Source organism: Nicotiana tomentosiformis, chromosome 4 (genome assembly GCF_000390325.3).
Source record: "Nicotiana tomentosiformis chromosome 4, ASM39032v3, whole genome shotgun sequence".
Classification (NCBI taxonomy): Eukaryota; Viridiplantae; Streptophyta; class Magnoliopsida; order Solanales; family Solanaceae; genus Nicotiana; species Nicotiana tomentosiformis.
In genome coordinates this window covers 20716877-20736713 of record NC_090815.1, presented here as the reverse complement: position 1 = coordinate 20736713, position 19837 = coordinate 20716877, and the positions used below count along the sequence as shown (strand labels likewise).

General features: G+C 40.0%; 1 protein-coding gene across 3 annotated transcripts in view; it reads left to right on the top strand.

Moving 5' to 3' along the window:
- Positions 1-2926, top strand: part of LOC104109292 (ADP-ribosylation factor GTPase-activating protein AGD4-like) — a 34391-nt gene extending 31465 nt beyond the window's left edge. For all 3 annotated transcript variants that reach the window (XM_009618547.4, XM_009618548.4, XM_009618546.4), the window contains 2 exons: positions 749-1194; positions 2463-2926. In XM_009618547.4, the coding sequence (XP_009616842.1) occupies positions 749-1194; positions 2463-2577 (561 nt within the window). In that variant the 3' untranslated portion in view covers positions 2578-2926. The remainder of the gene's footprint in view (positions 1-748; positions 1195-2462) is intronic.
- The last annotated feature ends 16911 nt before the right edge of the window (positions 2927-19837 follow it).

Below are 19837 nucleotides of genomic sequence, written 5' to 3'. Positions count from 1 at the left end.
GATCTGCTATATGCTGTGCCACCGTTGTTCCATTTCCCTGAATGTAGGTTCCTGGACATACATCATCTATCTGAACAAGGCTGTCCTCCGACATTAGGCCCACTTTCCAGCACAGGCCAAATATTCGTTTAATTGTTTTTGCTCTATTACATTTTTGTTTAGTTCACCATTAAAACTTGAAATGAATTTAGTAGTTCATATCCATCTGTGTTATTTTTTGCATAACACATCAAATGATTGAACTAGAGTGGAAATTTCATGTCATTGTGCTTGATACTGTTACTAGAAATATTTGTAACAGTAATTTGTTAAGTTACTAGAAGTATTTGTAACAGAAATTCTTTAAGTTAGTATCATTAACCAAACTAAGATGATCAATCATAAGAATTCCGTCACGGACAGTTCATATATAAAGTATATTAGTCTTTATAGTACAAATACTTGTACTAGAGTAAAAATTAATGGAGATAAATCTGAGTCAAGTTACAATTAACCATATAGAAAATGTATATCATCAAAAATCAAAGCTCTTAACAATTTGGATTTTGTCAGCTTATTTGCTTTAGCTAAACATTTTTTGTATCAAAGCTGACTCTTTACCCCACTGTTGTACTTCTTGCATCTTCTTGATGCCTATTTTATTAACTACTACATCAAAAAAAAAAAAAAAACAATCGCTGCTAGAAATGAGAATGTATGCAAAGTTTCTATGAATATTTGCTATATTAACTTGCTTCATGTTGTCCAGTATGTTGAAAAGCAGGTTGTGAATAAAGAAGCTCTTGCACCTTACAACAACAATCGTGCCACCGGCATCTGGGAAGCAGTTAGGAGTAATAACGTGAAGGAAGTCTATCGAATTATTGTAATGTCAGATGTGAATATAATCAACACTACCTATGATGAGGTCAAAGGTGCTAAAATATACCATGAAATCCATGAAAATGATTCAAAACTAGGCTTTGATGATTCCAAAAAGAAACATCAAAACCCAGCAGGCTGTCAGGACATCAAGCTTTGCCGTCAAGGATGTTCTTTGTTACATCTAGCATGCAACGGTGACAGTCCAGTGATGCTTGAGCTTCTTCTGCAATTTGGTGCAGATATAAATAGGCGTGATTTTCATGGAAGGACTCCTCTACAACATTGTATCTGCATGGGGAGACACCACTTGGCAAAATTTTTGCTTAGAAGGTGATATATTTAATTCAGAGTCATTTTTACGTAGCATGGTTGATAATCTGACCTCTCAGCAACATATATTTCTATTAGTTCTCCCAATATTTAATTTGGTTACATTTTCTCAGCATTTAGATCTGTAGTTCTTTCTTACAGTTGGCTAAAATTATTTGAATTCATGACAAGATGACTTCCATGGTTCCACATTAAACTGAATTCAAGATTATACTCTTTCTTGCTTTTAGTTACTATATGCTTACCTCCATCATTTGTTCCTTTGCTCTTGGTTTTTAAAAAGGAACCATAATACTTATGCTGTATTCATCTATGCGTGAACATATCATTTTAAATTCAGATCTAATGCTAATAACTTGTGTACCTTCTTGGACATAATGTGGTAAAGTTGTCTTGAACCTAAACAAAGTATTGGCGAATGCACGCAAGATTGACGGTGCTTTCTGGTTCAACTACTTTCAGCCAACCGACTTCGTAGCACTAGTTTTCTAACATCCTAGTCTTCTTTGGAAAATAGACTTCCTAATCATCTATGTTAGTTGGACTGGGCTATGGCTGTTAGACATGGTGCATGTCGAGGCGTCAGAGTTGCCATAGCCTTTATATCAAGGATAGACATGTGTGAGTAACACACTAGATGCAGGTGATAGGATATGGCTGATAAGCATGAAAATTTAGGTTATATGCATATAATGTTTCACTATCTAGCCTCTTGACATAAAGAATGACCATTCCTTTGGTATAAGGGGGGACACAGTAATCTTAAGGTTAGGAGGAAAAGTTCTGATTGTAAGTAAGTTCATATTGAGCAATTTATGTGCACTTTAACAAAAATCTACTACTTTGACTATTCTGAGCTTAGAAAAATTCAAGTATCCAACTAATAAATTATCCTGTACTAGTGCCTATGTTATGTCATAACAGCATGATAAGTTGACCTCATTGGAGCTCAGAAGTGACATGCGTATTTCCAGCTCAGCCTATACCAAGTAGCTTTTCACATAGTGGTTTATTTCAAGAAATTGTGTTGTACTTTAGCGACTTCTATAAGTTCATACTCTGGGGGAAAGTTCACATCCAAAGGACATAAAGTTTTTGATATTTTACATTCTCTACTAACTCTCTTTTGTTACTGCTAGTACTCGTGGCTCCCAATTTCAAAGGGGTTGATGACTTGATGTTGAGCTTATGCTTTGTAAACCAAATATCGAACTCTTAAATTTTTCCGAGTCTCATATTTATGCTTTGCCTGGCATGTATGTTTTCAGAGGTGCCCGTGCATCGATCAAGGATTACGGTGGACTCAGTGTGCTGGAAAGGGCCATGGAGATGGGTGGAATCAAAGATGAGGAGTTATTTATCCTGCTTACCAAGAGTGAGTGAAATGGGCATTTTTTTTTTAATTGGCAGCTCCTCAGCTTCCAACTTCTTTAAATTGTAAAGCATGTTTTTCTATAAATGCTTACTATTTTCTCCTCTACTATTTGAAATTCAATTTGTCTCTCCCTCTCTCCGGTTTACGTTGTCGATGTTTGGTGAAGTTCCTGAAAAAAACAAGAACCAGTGCAGTGTTCACAGATCCTTTTTTCACATTGTTAGTTTTTGAAACAACCATTCTAGATATTAAGAGTAAAAAGCTGTAAACCTTCCTGAGAGGAACTGGAAGTTTGTTTTTTCATCAGATTCTCTTTGGTAAAGTATGTCAATCTGAAGTTTTACAATTTCTTAGGAACTGGAAAGTTCTGCTACTATCTTCATCTAATGTTTTCTATCAATTCTAAACCCTCCTGTTCTGATTTTTTTCCTTTTAAGTTCAAATAATTACGTTGTTTAAATAATACACAAGCACTTTGTTTTGCATATCTTATTTAATTTATTAAGTTATGTGGACAATAAAATGCTCATCGACTTTTGTAGCACTTCAATCAACAGGCACGAGTTAGTAGAGCTGTGCATAATTTGGTAAATATCGAATTACCGTACCGAAACCGAAAATTTTGATATTTGGTATTCGGTATGGTATTTGGTTGAAGTTTTAAAAAATAATTGGTATTAGGTATGGTATTTGGTATTTTAAAATAAAATACCAAAATACCGATACCGTACCGAAATATATATTATATTATACAATACACATATTATTAGTTATAACATAATTATAAGAAATCTAAAATTTTACTTTCCTTTATTCTCTAAGTTTATCAATTAATTCTAAGCAAGTAATAAGACATTTCTATTGATCAAATTTATTCTTTTATGTACAATTTTCTCTCTGGGTTGGTTGCTGGTTTTGGATATAACTTTTGTCAACAAACTTTTTTTAGTTTTGTAGTTTCGAGTACTTTAATTAAGAATATTATCGTCCGACTCTATGCACTAGTTAGTATTCAAATCGAATAAAGTGAAGTTACTGAACCGAATAAACTGAAATTGAAAGGAGAAAAATCGAATTATACTCACTTTAATTAGGTACGGTATTGGTATAACATTTTAAGAAACCGAATACCGAATTAAAATGTCTAAATACCGTACCGACCGAGGAACACTACGAGTTACAACCCGCAACTCGATTGCATTATGTATATGTGATATTTCATTTTTTACTCAAACGATGTGCAAACGATTAAAAATTTCTTTTGCAGAAACATGACCAAGTTCTACATTCGAAACGTGAAACAAAAAATCCAAATCGGGATGGAAGCAATTAAAATAGGAACTTTGCTTGCATAAGTTAATTGATAACGTTCAAGACTATGCAGGATTATATACAGAAGATCCTAAATCATCAATCGAATCATTTTAATCATACAAGTAAAGAAAATCTTCGTCATAAAAGTAATTCTCTTTGTAAATATATAAATTGTTAAGTCTCATCGACATAGGTTCTTGCCCATTTAGAGGTGTAGTTGAGCTTGATTAGTAGATCAAAAGTTATTTTAGGTCGTAGATTCAAATTTCAGATTGGGAGGTAAGAGCGATTAAGACTAGAAGTCATGGTCCAATTAGTGATGACAAGATGCACCTAACTCAATAATATGGAACAAAAGAACTACCATAGTGTTAGATATTAAGACAAAAATAAAATTAAGAAGGGATCTAGATAAAATCATGCAAGACTTTGTGCCTTTTGCCGTCCGAAATGATATATTTAGGGCCCTCAAATCAAAACCAAATAAAGCTTAGTTTAGACATTGGCTTTCTGTATTACTATAAGATTCTGATGTTTTTGTCTCCCATCTTTTTTAAAATATTAATTAATTATTTGACTTCAAATATTTATTAGTATATAACACAAAGCATTTCCCATAAAGTTCTCTTTTAGCTCCACTCGTGGATGTAATTTTTAAATTTTGGAATGTATTCCAAAAGGAACATGATAAGATGTTACTCCAAAAAAGTAGCTACCTCCCCCACCTATCTATATATAGTAATATTATGTGTATGGATTTACTATAGTTGTATATTTGGGTATTCTATTGGATTATATTCCATTGCAAATGGACATAAGAATTGTGAAATTCCGAAAAAAAGTAGAATTCTTTTTCAAATGAAAATAGTATTTGAAGATGAAAGTTGTATTTGAACATAAATACATTATGGAGCTATTTTTAAATTTTTGTGAGTGATTTGAAGTGAAAATTTTGAAAAATAGTTTTTTGGAGTTTTTAAAATTTCTGAAAAAATCTGAAATTCAACTTCAAGTGAAATTTAAAAATTTCATGGCTAATCCGATATTTTTTTATGGCCAAACAGGGACTTAGTATGTTCCAATGCGAATACCGGGGATCGAAAATGAATGGAAAATCAAAAAAATATAACATAATATACAAATATTCTGATTTGCAAAGAGGGGCCTTGTATTAAATATTCACTTTGAACCTGTTCTTGCCGCCCTACAAGAAAGGTTAGGGATTATAGGGTATATCTTAGGCCTCAGAATCAATACTCGATAATGCTGCCTTTAGAAAATGGCTTTCCTTATTCAGAGATTATGATGTTTTGTTTATCTTTTTCATTATTGTTAATACAGTTGTTGACCATAAATTTTAAATTAAATACAAAGTTATTACATAAAGTTCTTTTTCAGTTTCCTCGTGAATGCAATTTTTAAATGGTCTAAGTTGCGATGTATTCCCAAAGGAACCATGATAAAATGTTTCATCCAAAAAATAGGGTACTCCTAGACTTCTCTTCATATACTCTTGTTGCTCTCTAGTGTAGTTGTATTTTGTTTGCGTAATCATTTTATTTGTATATCGACTCTTCTTTAAATATATAAATATATTATAACGATGCGGTCAGTTGTTTTGAGAGTATTAGCCCCAATACCCTAATTATTGCTCCCTCTACTTCATTTTTACGATTATGTGACTTGCCGGGGAGCTTGGTGTCGGGTTCGGGAGAGTTTCGGAGTGAAATGGGACACATAGTCCCTAAATTGGAAGTTTAAGTCGTAGGAGTTGACCGTAGTTTGACTTGTGTGAAGACGACTCCGGAATGGAGTTTTGACGGTTCCAATAGCTCCGTGGGGTGATTTTGGTCTTAGAAGCATGTCCGAATGTTGATTTGGAGGTCTGTAGGTCATTTCAGCGTTAATTGGCGAAAGTTGGAAAGTTGGAAGGTTTTGGAAAGTTTGACGGAGAGTGGACTTTTTGATATCGGGGTCAGATTCTAATTCCGAAAGTTGGAGTAGGTATGTAATGTCGTTTATGACTTGTGTGCAAAATTTGAGGTCACTCGGACTTGATTTGATAGGGTTCGGCATCGAATGTAGAAGTTAAAACTTTATAAGTTCATTAGGCTTGAATTGGGGCGCGATTCGTGATTTTAGCATTGTTTGATGTGAATTGACGATTCGAGCGTGCTCGTATGATATTTTAGGACTTGTTGATATGTTTGGTTGAGGTCCCGGGGGCCTCGGGTGTAATTCGGACCATGTTCGACGCTTTTCGGAACATTGAAGATTGCTGAATTTGGTGCTTTTAGTTTCCTTATGCGCGATCGCGAGTGGAATAACGCGATCGCGAAGAGTAGTGTGGCACTGGAGGGATTTTGCTCTATGCGATCGCGAGGTTGTGTATGCAATCGCGGAAGGTTGGTTTACAGTGAATCGCGAATGCATGTAGGAAGCCGTGTTCGTGAAGAAGGAATGGCGACGCTGGGGCTGAAGCAGTTCGTGCTACGCGATGGCGTGGACTAGGATGCGATCGCAGAGTTGAGGCAGCTTGTTAATCGCGTTCCCGATTGCTTTCACGCGGTCGCGGTGAGTAAATTTGAGCTAGGCAGAAATTGTGTTACGCGATCGAGAAGGGATTTCCGCGATCGCGATGTGTAAGAAGGAATTTCCGCGATCGCGATGTGTAAATCACTGGGCAGCAGACTAAAATTTCAAAATGAGGGTTTATTTTCTTATTTCACAATTTGGACTTTGAGAGCTCGGTTTAAGGCGATTTTTCGAGGGGTTTTCAGAGGGATTGTTGGAGTAAGAGTTCTTAACTCGTTTTTGATTAAATTTCACTAATCTATCTTTGATTTCGTCATTTAATTAGGGATTTGGGTAGAAGAATTGGGAAAAATGGAGGAAACTTAGGCTGAATTTTGAGGATTTGAGCGAGATTGTGGTATCAGATTTGTGTAATTCTTGTATGGTTAGACTCGATATCGAATGGGCGTTCAGATTTTATAATTTTGGCCGGGTTTCGAGATGCGGACCCGGGTCGAATCTTGGAGCGAATTTTTAATTCTTAGCTAAGATCATTATTTCATTATTTAAATTAGTTTCCTATGGTTATATTTATAGTATGAAATTATTTTAGCTAGGTTCGAGCCGTTCGGAGTTGGAAAATCGAGGAAAAAGCCTTCTAATTGATTGATTGAGCGTGGTTTGAGGTAAGTGACTTGTCTAACCTTGTGTGTGGGAAATTCTCCTTAGAATTTGATACTGTGGCGATAATTTGTGAAATGTGAAGGTTGTGTATGCAAGGTAACGAGTGCGTACACGGGCTAAATATTGGAAATCCCGATTTTAGCTACGTAGTTTCCTTTTTCATGCCTTAATTGAGTTACTTTAACATGTTGTAGCCATCATGTGTAGCCTAATTTCACATGTCTACTTGTCTTATCTCCTATTTGCAACTTGTATCACATGTTTAATTGAATTACTTGCTTTTCTTGATTTCCGTATTCATTACTTAACTATGGAATTCTTTACTTGAAATTGCTATCCTTGAAATATCTTGTTGTTGAGTTTGGTGTTGAATTGTAAGGCCGTGGTTCTTTTGAAGCAGGGTGTAAGTTATGAAATATCATTTATTTAGTTGTTGTGTTTTGACTTTCGTGTTATTGTTGAGGTGATTGTTTGGTTGTTTGCACGAGGTTTCTGCCTTGCAGTTGTTATTGTTTGCACGAGATTTCTGCCGTGTCGTTGTGATTATTGATATGCATGTGGTGGTATAAGGTCTGGGTATGGAAACACATGCTGTGAGATAAGTTGGGTTTGATACGCATGGCTAGTAGGAGAACTACTAGAAACAATGCGTTGTGATAAAGTGGGCTAAACCGCGTGATGCTATTTTGGGAAAATGATTTTCAAAATCACATATAAAGGCTCTCGCGGTGATATAAGAAAAGACTGATTTATTTTTACGATTTGGGACTACGAGGCGGTGCCTCGGGAGTACCCTTGTTGATCTTCTTTATTTGCTGTATTGTTTGGTTCTTATTTCCTTAACATGTAAAATTCTTGTTTTCCTTTCATGTTGTATTGACTTTCCTTGATTCTGTGTTGTTATTTCCCGTAAATTCTTTATTGTTCACTTTCCTGTCATTTTCATTATATCATTATATCTTATGTCTTGTTTCTTATTATCTCCAGTAGGGCCTTGATCTGACTCTGTCACTACTCTACCGAGGTTAGGCCTGACACTTACTAGGCACCATTGTGGTGTACTCATACTAAGCTTCTGCACATATTTTGTGCAGATCCAGGTACATTCTATCAGCCTCGGTGTCAGAGCATTGTGTGGCTTGCTTATTGGAGACTTCAAGGTACATTTGCCCGCGTCCGCAGGCCTCAGAGACCCCTTCTATCCTGTTCTTTTCTTATTTCTTTACATCTTTATAAACAATGATGTGTGGGATTATTCAGTACCGTATTTAGAGCTTGTGACTTGTACTTACACCGGGTTTTGGGAGATTTACATGTTGAGTTATAGATTTCATTTCATATAGTTGTTGATGTTTTGATATTTAAGTTATTATTCCGTTATTCCTCATATTTTGTTAGGCTTACCTAATCTTAGAGACTAGGTGCCATCACGACATCCTACGGAGGGGATTTGGGGTTGTGACAAGTTGGTATCATAGCTCTAGGTTCATAGGTGTTGTGAGTCACAAACATGTTTAGTAGAGTCTCGCGGATCGGTATAGAGACGTCTGTACTTATCTTTGGGAGGCTATGTAACTGTTAGGAAAAGCTTCACTTCTTTGATTCCTTATTGTGCGAAATCTTTGACTGCGGATTCTAAATTTCTGTCTTTCTATTCTCTCATAGATGGTGAGGGCACGCACAACTAGATCAGATGACCAGACACCCGTACCCATTGCTAGAGCCGCGAGAGGCCGGGGCCGGTGTAGAGGCCGAGGCCGTCCACGTGGTGCAGCTAGAGCACCAACACAAGCTGCTACAAAGGAGCCACAAGTAGCTCCAGTTGGAGGGCAGGCACTTGAGATGGTTGTTACTACACCATCTCTCTAGGAGACTGTCACCCAGTTCCTGAGCATGTTCGGCACTTTAGCTCAAGCAGGGTTGATTCCACTTGCTCCTTCCACATCTCAGGCCGAGGGAGGAGCGCAGACTCCCGCCGCCCGTACCCCAGAGCAGCGAGTTTAGGTTGATCAGGTCCTAAAGGTCATACCATTACAACCAGTAGCCCTAGTTCAACCCGAGGTTAGGGAAGCAACTTCTGAGGGGGAGCAACTCAGGCTCGAGAGGTACAAGAAGTCTTACCCTCCTACTTTTAGTGGCTTAGCATCACAGGATGCCCAGAGTTTTCTTGAGGAGTGCCACTGTATCCTCCGTACTATGGGTATTGCGGAGTCTAGTGGGGTTACTTTCAGTGCGTTCCAGCTTAAGGGAGCGGCCTATAAGTGGTGGCGAGCATATGAGTTGGGTAGTCCGGCTGAGGCAACTTCACTCACTTAGACTCAGTTCTCAGATATGTTCTTGAGGGAATGTGTTCCCAAAGTCTCAGAGATGCATGGCGCACAGAGTTTGAGCAGTTGTCGCCAGGTTTCTATGACACTGACGGAGAATGCGGTCCGGTTCAGTGATTTGGCTAGGTATGCACCAGCCTTGGTTGCTATTGTTATAGAGCGGGTCCGTCGATTTATCGAGGGGCTCAACCCAGTATCAGATTTAGCAAGGCCCCGTGAGTTGGAGATGAACATCGCATACCAGCATGTAGTGGGGATCATTAGGAGATTAGATGGTATGCTGACCCAGGAGAGAGAGTAGAGGGAGGCCAAGAGGTCTCGAGAGTCTGGCATATGTAGTGGTACCCGTGTCCCAGCTGCAACTCGTCATGGTAGGGGCTATGTGAGTCGCCTTGTTCATTCAGCACTTCCATCTTCCAGCGGTATTCTTGCCACTCCTAGGCCTTAGTATCCCTACTATGCACTGCCATTATCTAGTGCACCTTCTGTACGGGGTGCTTTCAGCGGTCAATCCAACCGATCAGGCCCGAACCAGCCACAACAGCCACGTCCTCCGAGAGCTTATTTTGAGTGTGGTGACACTCGTCATATGGTGAGGGATTGCCCAGATTCAGGAGGGGTGCACCTCCATAGACTACTCAGGCTCCGCGTATTCCGCCGAGTCCTCAGGCTTCTCAGTCCATAGTCGTCGTACCAGCTGCCACCCCATCTACACAACCAGCTAGAGGTGGAGGTCGGGCAGGCAGAGGTTGCCCTAGAAGGGGAGGCCATGCCAGATATTATGCTCTTCCTGCTAGGACGGAGGCAGTTGCTTTCGACCCAGTCATCACAAGTATTGTTTCGGTCTGTCATAGAGATGCATCGGTCTTATTTGATCCAAGCTCCACTTATTCCTATGTGTTATCTTAATTTGCACCGTATTTGGGTATATCCCGTGATTCTTTATGTTCTCCTGTCTATGTGTCCACACCTGTGGGATATTCTATTGTTGTTGACTATGTGTATCGGTCGTGTTTGGTTATTCTTAGTGGTTTTGAGATCAGAGCCGATTTATTGTTGCTCAGTATGGTAGATTTTGATGTTATTTTAGGGATGGACTGGTTGTCTCCCTATCATACTATCCTTGATTGTCATGCCAAGATGGTGACGTTGTCTATGCCAGGTCTGCCGTTGTTAGAGTGGAGAGGTACTTTAAATTACGTTCCTAGCATGATTATTTCATATCTAAAGGCTCAGCGGATGGTGTAACGACCCAACCAGTCGTTTTGAGTATTTTCACTTTGCTCGGTAGTTTACGGGCATGAGTAGCTCCATATGATGCATTATGACATATGTGAATCATTGGTTTTGATTTTCAGGTTATTCAGAATCGAATTAGAAGAATGGATTTCATAGTCGAAGCTTTAAATTGGGAGAGTTGACCAAGTTTGACCTTTAGTCAATTTGAAACCGGGACGGAGTTTTGATTGTTTCACTAGCTCCGTTGGGTGATATCAGACTTAGAAGTGCGTCCGGACTCTGATTTGGAGATCCGTAGTGAAATTTGGCTTGAAATGGCGGAAGTTAAAATTTTGGAAAGTTTGACCGGGAGTGGACTTTTTTTATATCGGATTCGGATTGTGATTTCGGGAATTGAAATAGCTTCGTTATGTTATTTGGGACTTGAGCGCAAAATTTGAAGTCATTCCGGATTGATTTGCTATGTTTCGATACGAGTTATTGAATTTGAAAGTTCAAAGTTCATAGATTTTGACTTGAGACGCGATTCGTCATTTCGGTATCGTTATGCGTGATTTGAGGCGTAGATCTATTATTGGACTTGTTGGTATATTCGGGTGGGGTCCTGAGGGGCTCGGGCGTGTTTCAGATTGATTTCGGATCATTTTCTTCAATGTTGCTATTGCTGGTTATGGTGTGACCGCACATGCGGCTGGTTTGCGCAAGTGCGAGGGTCGCAAAAGCGACGAAGGGGTCGAAGGAGCGGAGATATTGCTGGGAGCAAGGTTCCGCAGAAGCGGAGATTGCTTCACATCTGCGAAGGCGCAAATGCGATGAGTTGAGTGCAGAAGCGGTTGGAAGCGCAGAAGCGACAAGTGGGTGCGCACCTGCGAGTGCGCAGATACGGGTATTTTACCGCAGGTGCAAAGGCAGACCTCCAGTGCTTCTCCGCAGAAGCGTGTTTTTGGTCGCAAATACGACGCTGCAGAAGTGGCTAATGTGGCACAGGTGCGAAAGTGCTGGGCAGAATGTTAAATACAAGGGTTCGCGATTTTGGCTTTATTTTAACATTTCCAAGCTTGGATTGAGGCGATTCTTGAGGCAATTTTGACCTTATGAATTGGGGTAAGTGTTCTCTACTCGGTTTTGGTTATATTTCATGAATCTACCTTCATTTTTTGGTAATTGGATTGTGAATTGTAAAGAGGAAATTGGGGGTTTTGGACTAAAGTTTCATAATATGAATTTTTGAGTTTTGAATATCGAATTGGAGTCGGATTTGAGTGAAACTAGTATGGTTGGACTCGTAATTGAATGGGTTGTTGGATTTTGTAAAATATTTTGGTTCCGAGGTGCGGGCTCGGGTTGGGCTTTTGGCTGATTTCGGGCTTTTGATTCAAGATTTGATCTTTTTCGACCGGGATTGGTTCCTTTAGCATTGTTTGATGTATTTGAGTTGCTTTTGGTTAGTTTCTAGCCGTTCGGAGGTCGGAATGCACGGGATGGCATCTTTGGAGCATCGCTTGGCTTGCTCGGCATTGGTATTGACTTGTTCGAGATAAGTAACTCTTCTAATCTTGATGATGAGGGTATGAAATCCCAAAATACGTGTTATGTGATTTGTGTTGAGGTGACGCACATGCTAGGTGACGGGCGTGTGTGCGTGCACCATGTGAATTGGGACTCTGCTATTTCCATGGCACTGTATAGTGATCCTACTTTGTTAATGTTCGTATTTTCACCATGTGATAAAATAATTAAGATGTCAATCATGCTAGATACCATGTTTAGGCTTTATGACGATATTACTAGGACCCATAGTGGTCGTTTTTTGCTGTTATTTCACTGATCTCATTGATATTTCGTACTCAGTCATATTTATGCATTCATATCATATCTCAGTCTCAGTTATTTATTGATACATAATATCTTTGTTGTCGGGCTAGTTTCATGGCATTGTGAGCCCGTGAGTGAGATTGGAGAGTGATGACTGAGTGAGGCCGAGGGCCTGAGTGAGATTGATATTTTGGGATCGGCCTACACGTCGCAACATGTTATATTGATATTTTGGGATTGGTTTCATGCCGCAGCATGTTATATTGATATTTTGGGATCGGGTTGCACGCCGTAGCATGTTATATGGATTACATTTTATGGGATCGGGCTACACGCCGCAGCGATATATCGCTCGGGCTAAAAAGAGTCCCTCTAGGAGTCTACACACCCCAGTGAGCGCAGTCGACTATAAATATGAATCGGGTTATACGCCGCAACGGGTATTGTACAATGCTGAGTGATTGAGTGTGCTGAGCATAGTAAGAGAGAATGCGAGACAGTGATATTGAGTACACTGAGAGTGTGAGTACATGAGTTCATCATCGAGATGCATTGCATTTGACATGCGTACTTGAGATACATGTATAGAGGTGTATTTCCTTATGTTACCCAGTTTTGGGGACATTTATGATTTTACCTGTATCTTAACATGTAGGCATAGAGAAGTACTTTCCTCATGCTATCTGAAAATGAGACATCTTACTATTTGTTGAAAGGAGTTTTGGAAAAAATCACAGTTTTCAAACTTACTCGTATTTTGGCTTTTTCGGTAAAAGATTTGGATTTTCACTGAGGTACTTGAAAAGAAATGCCTATTTTTTTTATGGAACTATGAACGGACTGAGCTTTTTTTATTTTGAGATACTTATTTTGTTACTTGTACTATGCTGCTATGAACTGTTGTGAAATATTGGTGTTGGACCCGACCTTTCTGTTAGCTCGTCACTACTTTCAACCTAAGGTTAGGTAAGTTACTTATTGAGTACATGGGGTCGGTTGTACTCATACTACACTTCTGCACCTTGCATGCAGATGTTGGCTACTGATGTTGCTATGTTCGATGTGAGCTGGATTGAAGATGTACCTGCGTCCCGGTTGTAGCTGCCCCTTGTTCGTGGTAGCTCTAGGTCCATAAAACTATGTTTATGTACTATTCAAACAGATTATGTATTTATTTCATTTCCGCTTTGTAAACTCTATTCTTAGAAGCTCATGATTTGTACTACCAGTTCTTGGGGAATGTACTAGATTCAGATATTTCTTTACTTAATTAATTGTTATTGGAATTGGTTAGTGGTTAATTGGCTTACCTAGCGGGTTGAGTTAGGTGCCATCATGACTAGTCGGATTTTGGGTCATGACAGATGGTTGATAATGGGTGTGTGATCACGCCCAACTATGCCTCCTAAGAGGTCTAGCGGTCGTTGCAAATATGATCCGGTTTACAAGTCCGTAGTCGAATCCCACAGAACAATAATATGCTAATTACAACTAATAGTTTTGCACGAATTCAAGTAATCAACCTTCAGAAATATTATATAACAATTTGAGAGTTTACTGACTAAGATCAAATTACTTAAAAAATTCAGTAATTTATCACTAACAAAGCAAATATTGTAGACAAGATTTGGAAGAGTCTAAGGTTATGATTTCCCCTATTGCTATAATCTTTCCCGCTACGTTTTCTATGAATTTGCCTGAATATTCTATACCAATCGTGAGTACTTTGATTGTCGTAGCTATCTCTCGAGCAACTACCACAATTTACTTGACGTATTCTCTCGAACTATGCTAGCTCGCATTAATTTACTGCTCATTACGATCACACCAAGACTTCGTTATCTCTAATCCCGCCTTTAAACTCATCTGTATCGATCTCTCAACTACGTTAGGAGTGGTGTTGTTCAACAACTCCCTAAATGTGTACTCTCTCTCTCTCTCGAGCAATATACACACTAAATAGGACCAATTAATTGAGAGCTCTTCAATTAACAATAATAAAAATATAGTTGAACAAGTAGAGAAAAATCAAAGGTAAATCTATATTAAACGCAGTAGAAAATCATCCTCCAATAGATTCCATCAAATCTTAGATTAAAGAGTTTAGCTACTCATAAATACAACAACAATCAACATAATGTTAAAAGACATGAAACTACAAAGTAAAGAGATAAAGGAAGGAAAAACTCGTTTGATTCTTGCTCCACAGTTATTGGCAGCCTTTTTCTTCTCCAAAATCATGTCCAACCCTAGAATAACTCGTTTGGAGTGTATTTATGTCAATCCCCGATCCAAATCCGGGTTGGGGTCTTTTTAACCCGCAATTTTTAATTTCCGTGCTATAAACCTCGCGAAGCCTGGTCTATAGCGCGGTCGAAACCTCGCGAAGTCTGGTCTATAGCACGGTCAACATGGCTATAGAATTCGTGAAGCCTGGTCTATAGCGCGGTTGACCTGGCTATAGACCTCGCAAAGCCTGGTCTATAGCACGGTCAACCTGGCTATAGACCTTGCAAAGCCTGGTCTATAGCACTGTTTGGATACTTGATGCTTTTGTGCTCTTTTCTTGTATTTTTGTCCTCTTTTTGTACAACTTTCGTTTGACAATTCCTTTCGATGTTCCTACACATAAAACAATCCAATTTAGCTCAAATGTTGCACAATAACTCATCAGAACAACAAAATATAGGGTGAGTAATGTGCTAAAAGTATAGCATTTTGGCCAGTGTGATGCATATCTGGCATACGTGAGAGATATCAGTGTGTATACTCCTACCGTTGAGTCAGTTCCTGTAGTGAGGGATTATCCAGATGTATTCCCGACAAATTTTCCGGGCATGTCGCCCGACAGAAATATCGACTTTGGTATTAATTTGTTACCGTGCACTCAGCCCATTTCTATTCCACCCTATCGTATGGCCCCAACAGAGTTTAAAGAGTTTAAGGAGAAGTTGCAAGAGTTGCTTGATAAGGGCTTCATTCAGCCTAGTGTGTCACCTTGGGGTGCTCCAGTCTTGTCTGTAAAGAAGAAGGATGGTTCTATGCGCATGTGTATTGATTATCACCAGTTGAACAAGGTTACAACGAAGAACATGTATCCATTGCCACTTATTGATGAACCATTTGATCAACTACATGGTGCTAAAGTGTTATCTAAGATTGACTTGCGTTCAGGCTATCATTAGATGAAGATTCGGGAGCCAGATATCTCAAAGACTGCCTTCAGGACTCGGTATGGACATTATGAGTTCTTATGATGTCTTTTGGGATGACCAACGCCCTAGTAGCATTCATGCACTTGATGAATAGTGTATTTCAGGCCTATCTTGACTTATTCGTCATTGTGTTTATTGACGACATTCTGGTGTGCTCCCGGAGCCGGGAGGATTATGAGCAGCACCTGAGGGCTGTGCTTCAGACCTTGAGAGAAAATAAGTTATATGCAAAATTTTCAAAGTGCGAATTTTGGCTAGATTAAGTGGCATTTTTGGGTCATGTAGCATCAAGTGAGGGGATCAAGGTGGATCCGAAGAAGATTGAAGCGGTGCAGAGTTGGCCCAGATCGTCTTCAGCTACGGAGATCCGGAGTTTTCTAGATTTGGCGGGGTATTACCGTCGATTTGTAGAGGGTTTCTCGTCTATTGTGGCACCTATGACCATATTGACCCATAAGGGTTCTCCGTTCAGGTGGACCGAGGAGTGTGAGGAGAGCTTTCAAAAGCTCAAGACAGCTTTGACCACAACCCCGGTGTTGGTGTTGCCTTCAGGTTCGGGGCCTTATACTGTGTATTGTGATGCGTCACGCATTGGTCTCGGCGCAGTGTTGATGCAGGACGGTAAGGTGATTGCCTACGTGTCTAGACAGTTGAAGGTGCACAAAAAGAACTATTCTATCCACGACTTTCAGTTAGCAGCTATTGTTCATGCCTTGAAGATTTGGCGGCACTATTTGTACGGTGTCCCTTATGAGGTCTACACCGACCACCAGAGTTTACATCATCTGTTCAAATAGAAGGATCTTAACTTGCGGCAACAGAGGTAGTTAGAGTATCTTAAGTACTATGATATCACCATTCTATATTATCATGGGAAGGCCAATGTGGTGGCTGATGCCTTGATTCGCAAGGCAGAAAGTTTGGGCAGTTTAGCATATCTATTAGTAGCGAAGAGGCCATTAGCCTTAGATGTTCAGGCCTTGGCCAACCAGTTTATTAGATTGGATGTTTCTGAGCCGAGCCAAGTTTTAGCTTGTGTAGTTTCTCGGTCTTCTCTTTATGATCGTATCAGAGAACGTCAGTCTGACAACCCCCATCTGCTTGTCCTCAAGGACACGATTCAGCACGGCGATGCCAAGGAGGTCACTATTGGAGATGACGGTGTATTACGGATGCAGGGCAGGCTATGTGTGCCCAATGTAGATGGCTTGCTTGAGTTGATTCTTCAGGAGGCTCATAGTTAGCGGTACCCCATTCATCCAGGTGCCGCGAAGATGTATCAGGACCCGAGGTAGCATTATTGGTGGAGGAGAATGAAAAAGGACATAGTGGAATATATAGCTCGTCGCGTCAATTGTCAGCAGGTGAAGTGTGAACATCAGCAGCCATGTGGATTGCTTTAGAAGCTAGAGATCCTAGAGTGGAAATGGGAGCGGATTACTATAGATTTTGTTGTTAGTTCCCACGGACTCAGAGGAAGTTCAATGCAGTCTGGGTGATTGTGGATAGATTGACCAAGTCAGCTCATTTCATTCTAGTAGTGACTAGTTACTCTTCGGAGTAGCTGGCTCAGGTTTATATTCGTGAAATTGTTAGGCTTCATGGCATGCCGGTATCTATCTTCTCTGAACGGGGTACATTGTTTACATTACTGATATGTAGAGACGTACAACATGAGTTAGGTACTCGGGTGGAGTTGAGTACAATATTTCACTCTCAGACGGACGGACAGTCCGAGCGTACTATTTAGATATTGGAGGATATGCTTTGTGCGTGTGTGATAGAGTTTGGGGGTTCTTAGGATCAGTTCTTGCCACTTGTGGAGTTTTCCTACAACAACAGTTATCAATCGAGCATTCAGATGGACCTGTATGATGCTTTGTATGGTAGGCGGTGCCGGTCTCTGGTGGGTTGGTCTGAGCCGGGTGAGCCTAGGATATTGGGTACATACTTGGTTCAGGATGTTTTGGCAAAAGGTCAAATTGATCCAGGATCAACTTCGTATAGCCCAATCCAGATAGAAGAGTTATACAGATCGGAAGGTTCGCGACGTTACATTCATGGTTGGGGAGTGGGTCTTGCTCCGGGTTTCGCCCATGAAGGGCGTTATGAGGTTCGGGAAGAAGGGCAAGCTGAGCCCTAGGTATATCAGACCTTTTGAGATTCTTGAGAGGGTTGGAGAGGTGGCCTACATACTTGCACTACCATCTAGTCTAGCTGCAAGTCATCCAGTGTTCCATGATGCTATGCTCCGGAAGTATCACGGCGATCCGTCTCATGTGTTAGACTTCATATCAGTCCAGTTGGACAAGGATCGATCTTATATTGAGGAGCCGGTGGCCATTTTGGACAAGCAGGTTTGATAGTTGAGGTCGAAAAACATTGCTTCAGTTAAGGTTTAGTGCAAAGGTCAGCCAGTCGAGGAGGCGACTTGGAAGACCGAGCATGATATGCGTAGCCGTTATCCTCATCTTTTCACCACTTTAGGTATGTCTCTATACTCGTTTGAGGACAAATGTTTGTTTTAAGAGGGGGAGGATGTAACGACCCGGCCGGTTGTTTTGAGAGTATTAGCTATGATCCCCTAATTATTGCTTTCTTTATTTTATTTTTGTGGTTATGTGACTTGTTGGGGCACTTGGTGTCGGGTTTGGGAGAGTTTCAGAGTGAAATGAGATAAATAGTCCCTAAATTAGAAGTTTAAGTCGCAGGAGTTGACCGTAGTTTGACTTGTGTAAAGACGACTCCAGAATGGAGTTTTGACGGCTCCAATTGCTCTGTGTGGTGATTCTGGTCTTATGAGCGTGTCCGGATATTGATTTGGAGGTCCGTAGGCCATTTCAATGTTAATTGGCGAAAGTTGGAAGATTTTGAAAGGTTTGACCGGGAGTGAACTTTTTTATATCGGGGTCAGATTCCGATTCCGGAAGTTGGAGTAGGTCTGTAATGTCATTTATGACTTGTGTGTAAAATGTGAGGTCAATCAGTTCGACATCGAATGTAAAAGTTAAAAGTTTATAAGTTTAGGACTTATAAGTTCATTTGACCCTTCGAGCGTGCTCATATGATGTTTTAGGACTTGTTGGTATGTTTGGTTGAGGTCCCGGGGGCCTCGGGTGTAATTCGGACCATGTTTGACGCATTTTGGAACATTGAAGATAGCTGAATCTAGTGCTTCTGGTTTCCTTATACGCGATCACGAGTGGAATGACAAGGCTAGGACTGAGGCAGTTCGTGCTACATGATCGCGTGGCCTAGGATGCGATCACAGAGTTAAGGCAGGGAGGGGGGAGGGGGAATTGAGGAAACTTCTTATGCTGAATTTTGGGGATTTGAGCGAGATTTTGGTATCAGATTTGTGTAATTCTTGTATGGCTGGACTCGATATCAAATTGGTGTTCGGATTTTATAATTTTGGTCGGGTTCCGAGATGTGGGCCCGGGTTGACCTTTTGGAGTGATTTTTCAATTCTTAGCTAAGATCATTATTTCATTATTTAAATTAGTTTTCTATATTTATATTTATAGTATGAAATTATTTTGGCTAGATTCGAGTTGTTTGGGGTTGGAAAATCGAGGGAAAGGCCTTCTAATTGATTGATTGGGTGTGTTTTGAGGTAAGTGACTTGTCTAATCTTGGGGGGGAGGGGGGGATTCACCTTAGGATTTGGTACTATAGCGATAATTTGTGAAATGTGAAGGTTGTGTACGCAAGGTGACGAGTGCGTGCATGGGCTAAATATTGAAAATCCCGGTTTTAGCTACGTAGTTTCTTTTTTCATACCTTAATTGAGTTACTTTAACATGTTGTAGCCATCATGTTTAGCCTAATTTCACATGTCTACTTGTCTTATCTCCTATTTGCAACTTGTATCACATGTTTAGTTGAATTACTTGCTTTTCTTGATTTCCGTATTCATTACTTAACAGTGGAATTCTTTACTTGAAATTCCTATCCTTGAAATATCTTGTTGTTGAGTTTGGTGTTGAATTGCAAGGCTGTGGTTCTTCTGAGGCAGGGTGTAAGTTGTGAAATATCATTTATTTAGTTGTTGTGTTTTGGCTTTCGTGTTATTGTTGAGGTGATTGTTTGGTTGTTTGCACGAGGTTTCTGTCGTGCGGTTGTTATTGTTTGCACGAGATTTCTGTTGTGCCGTTGTG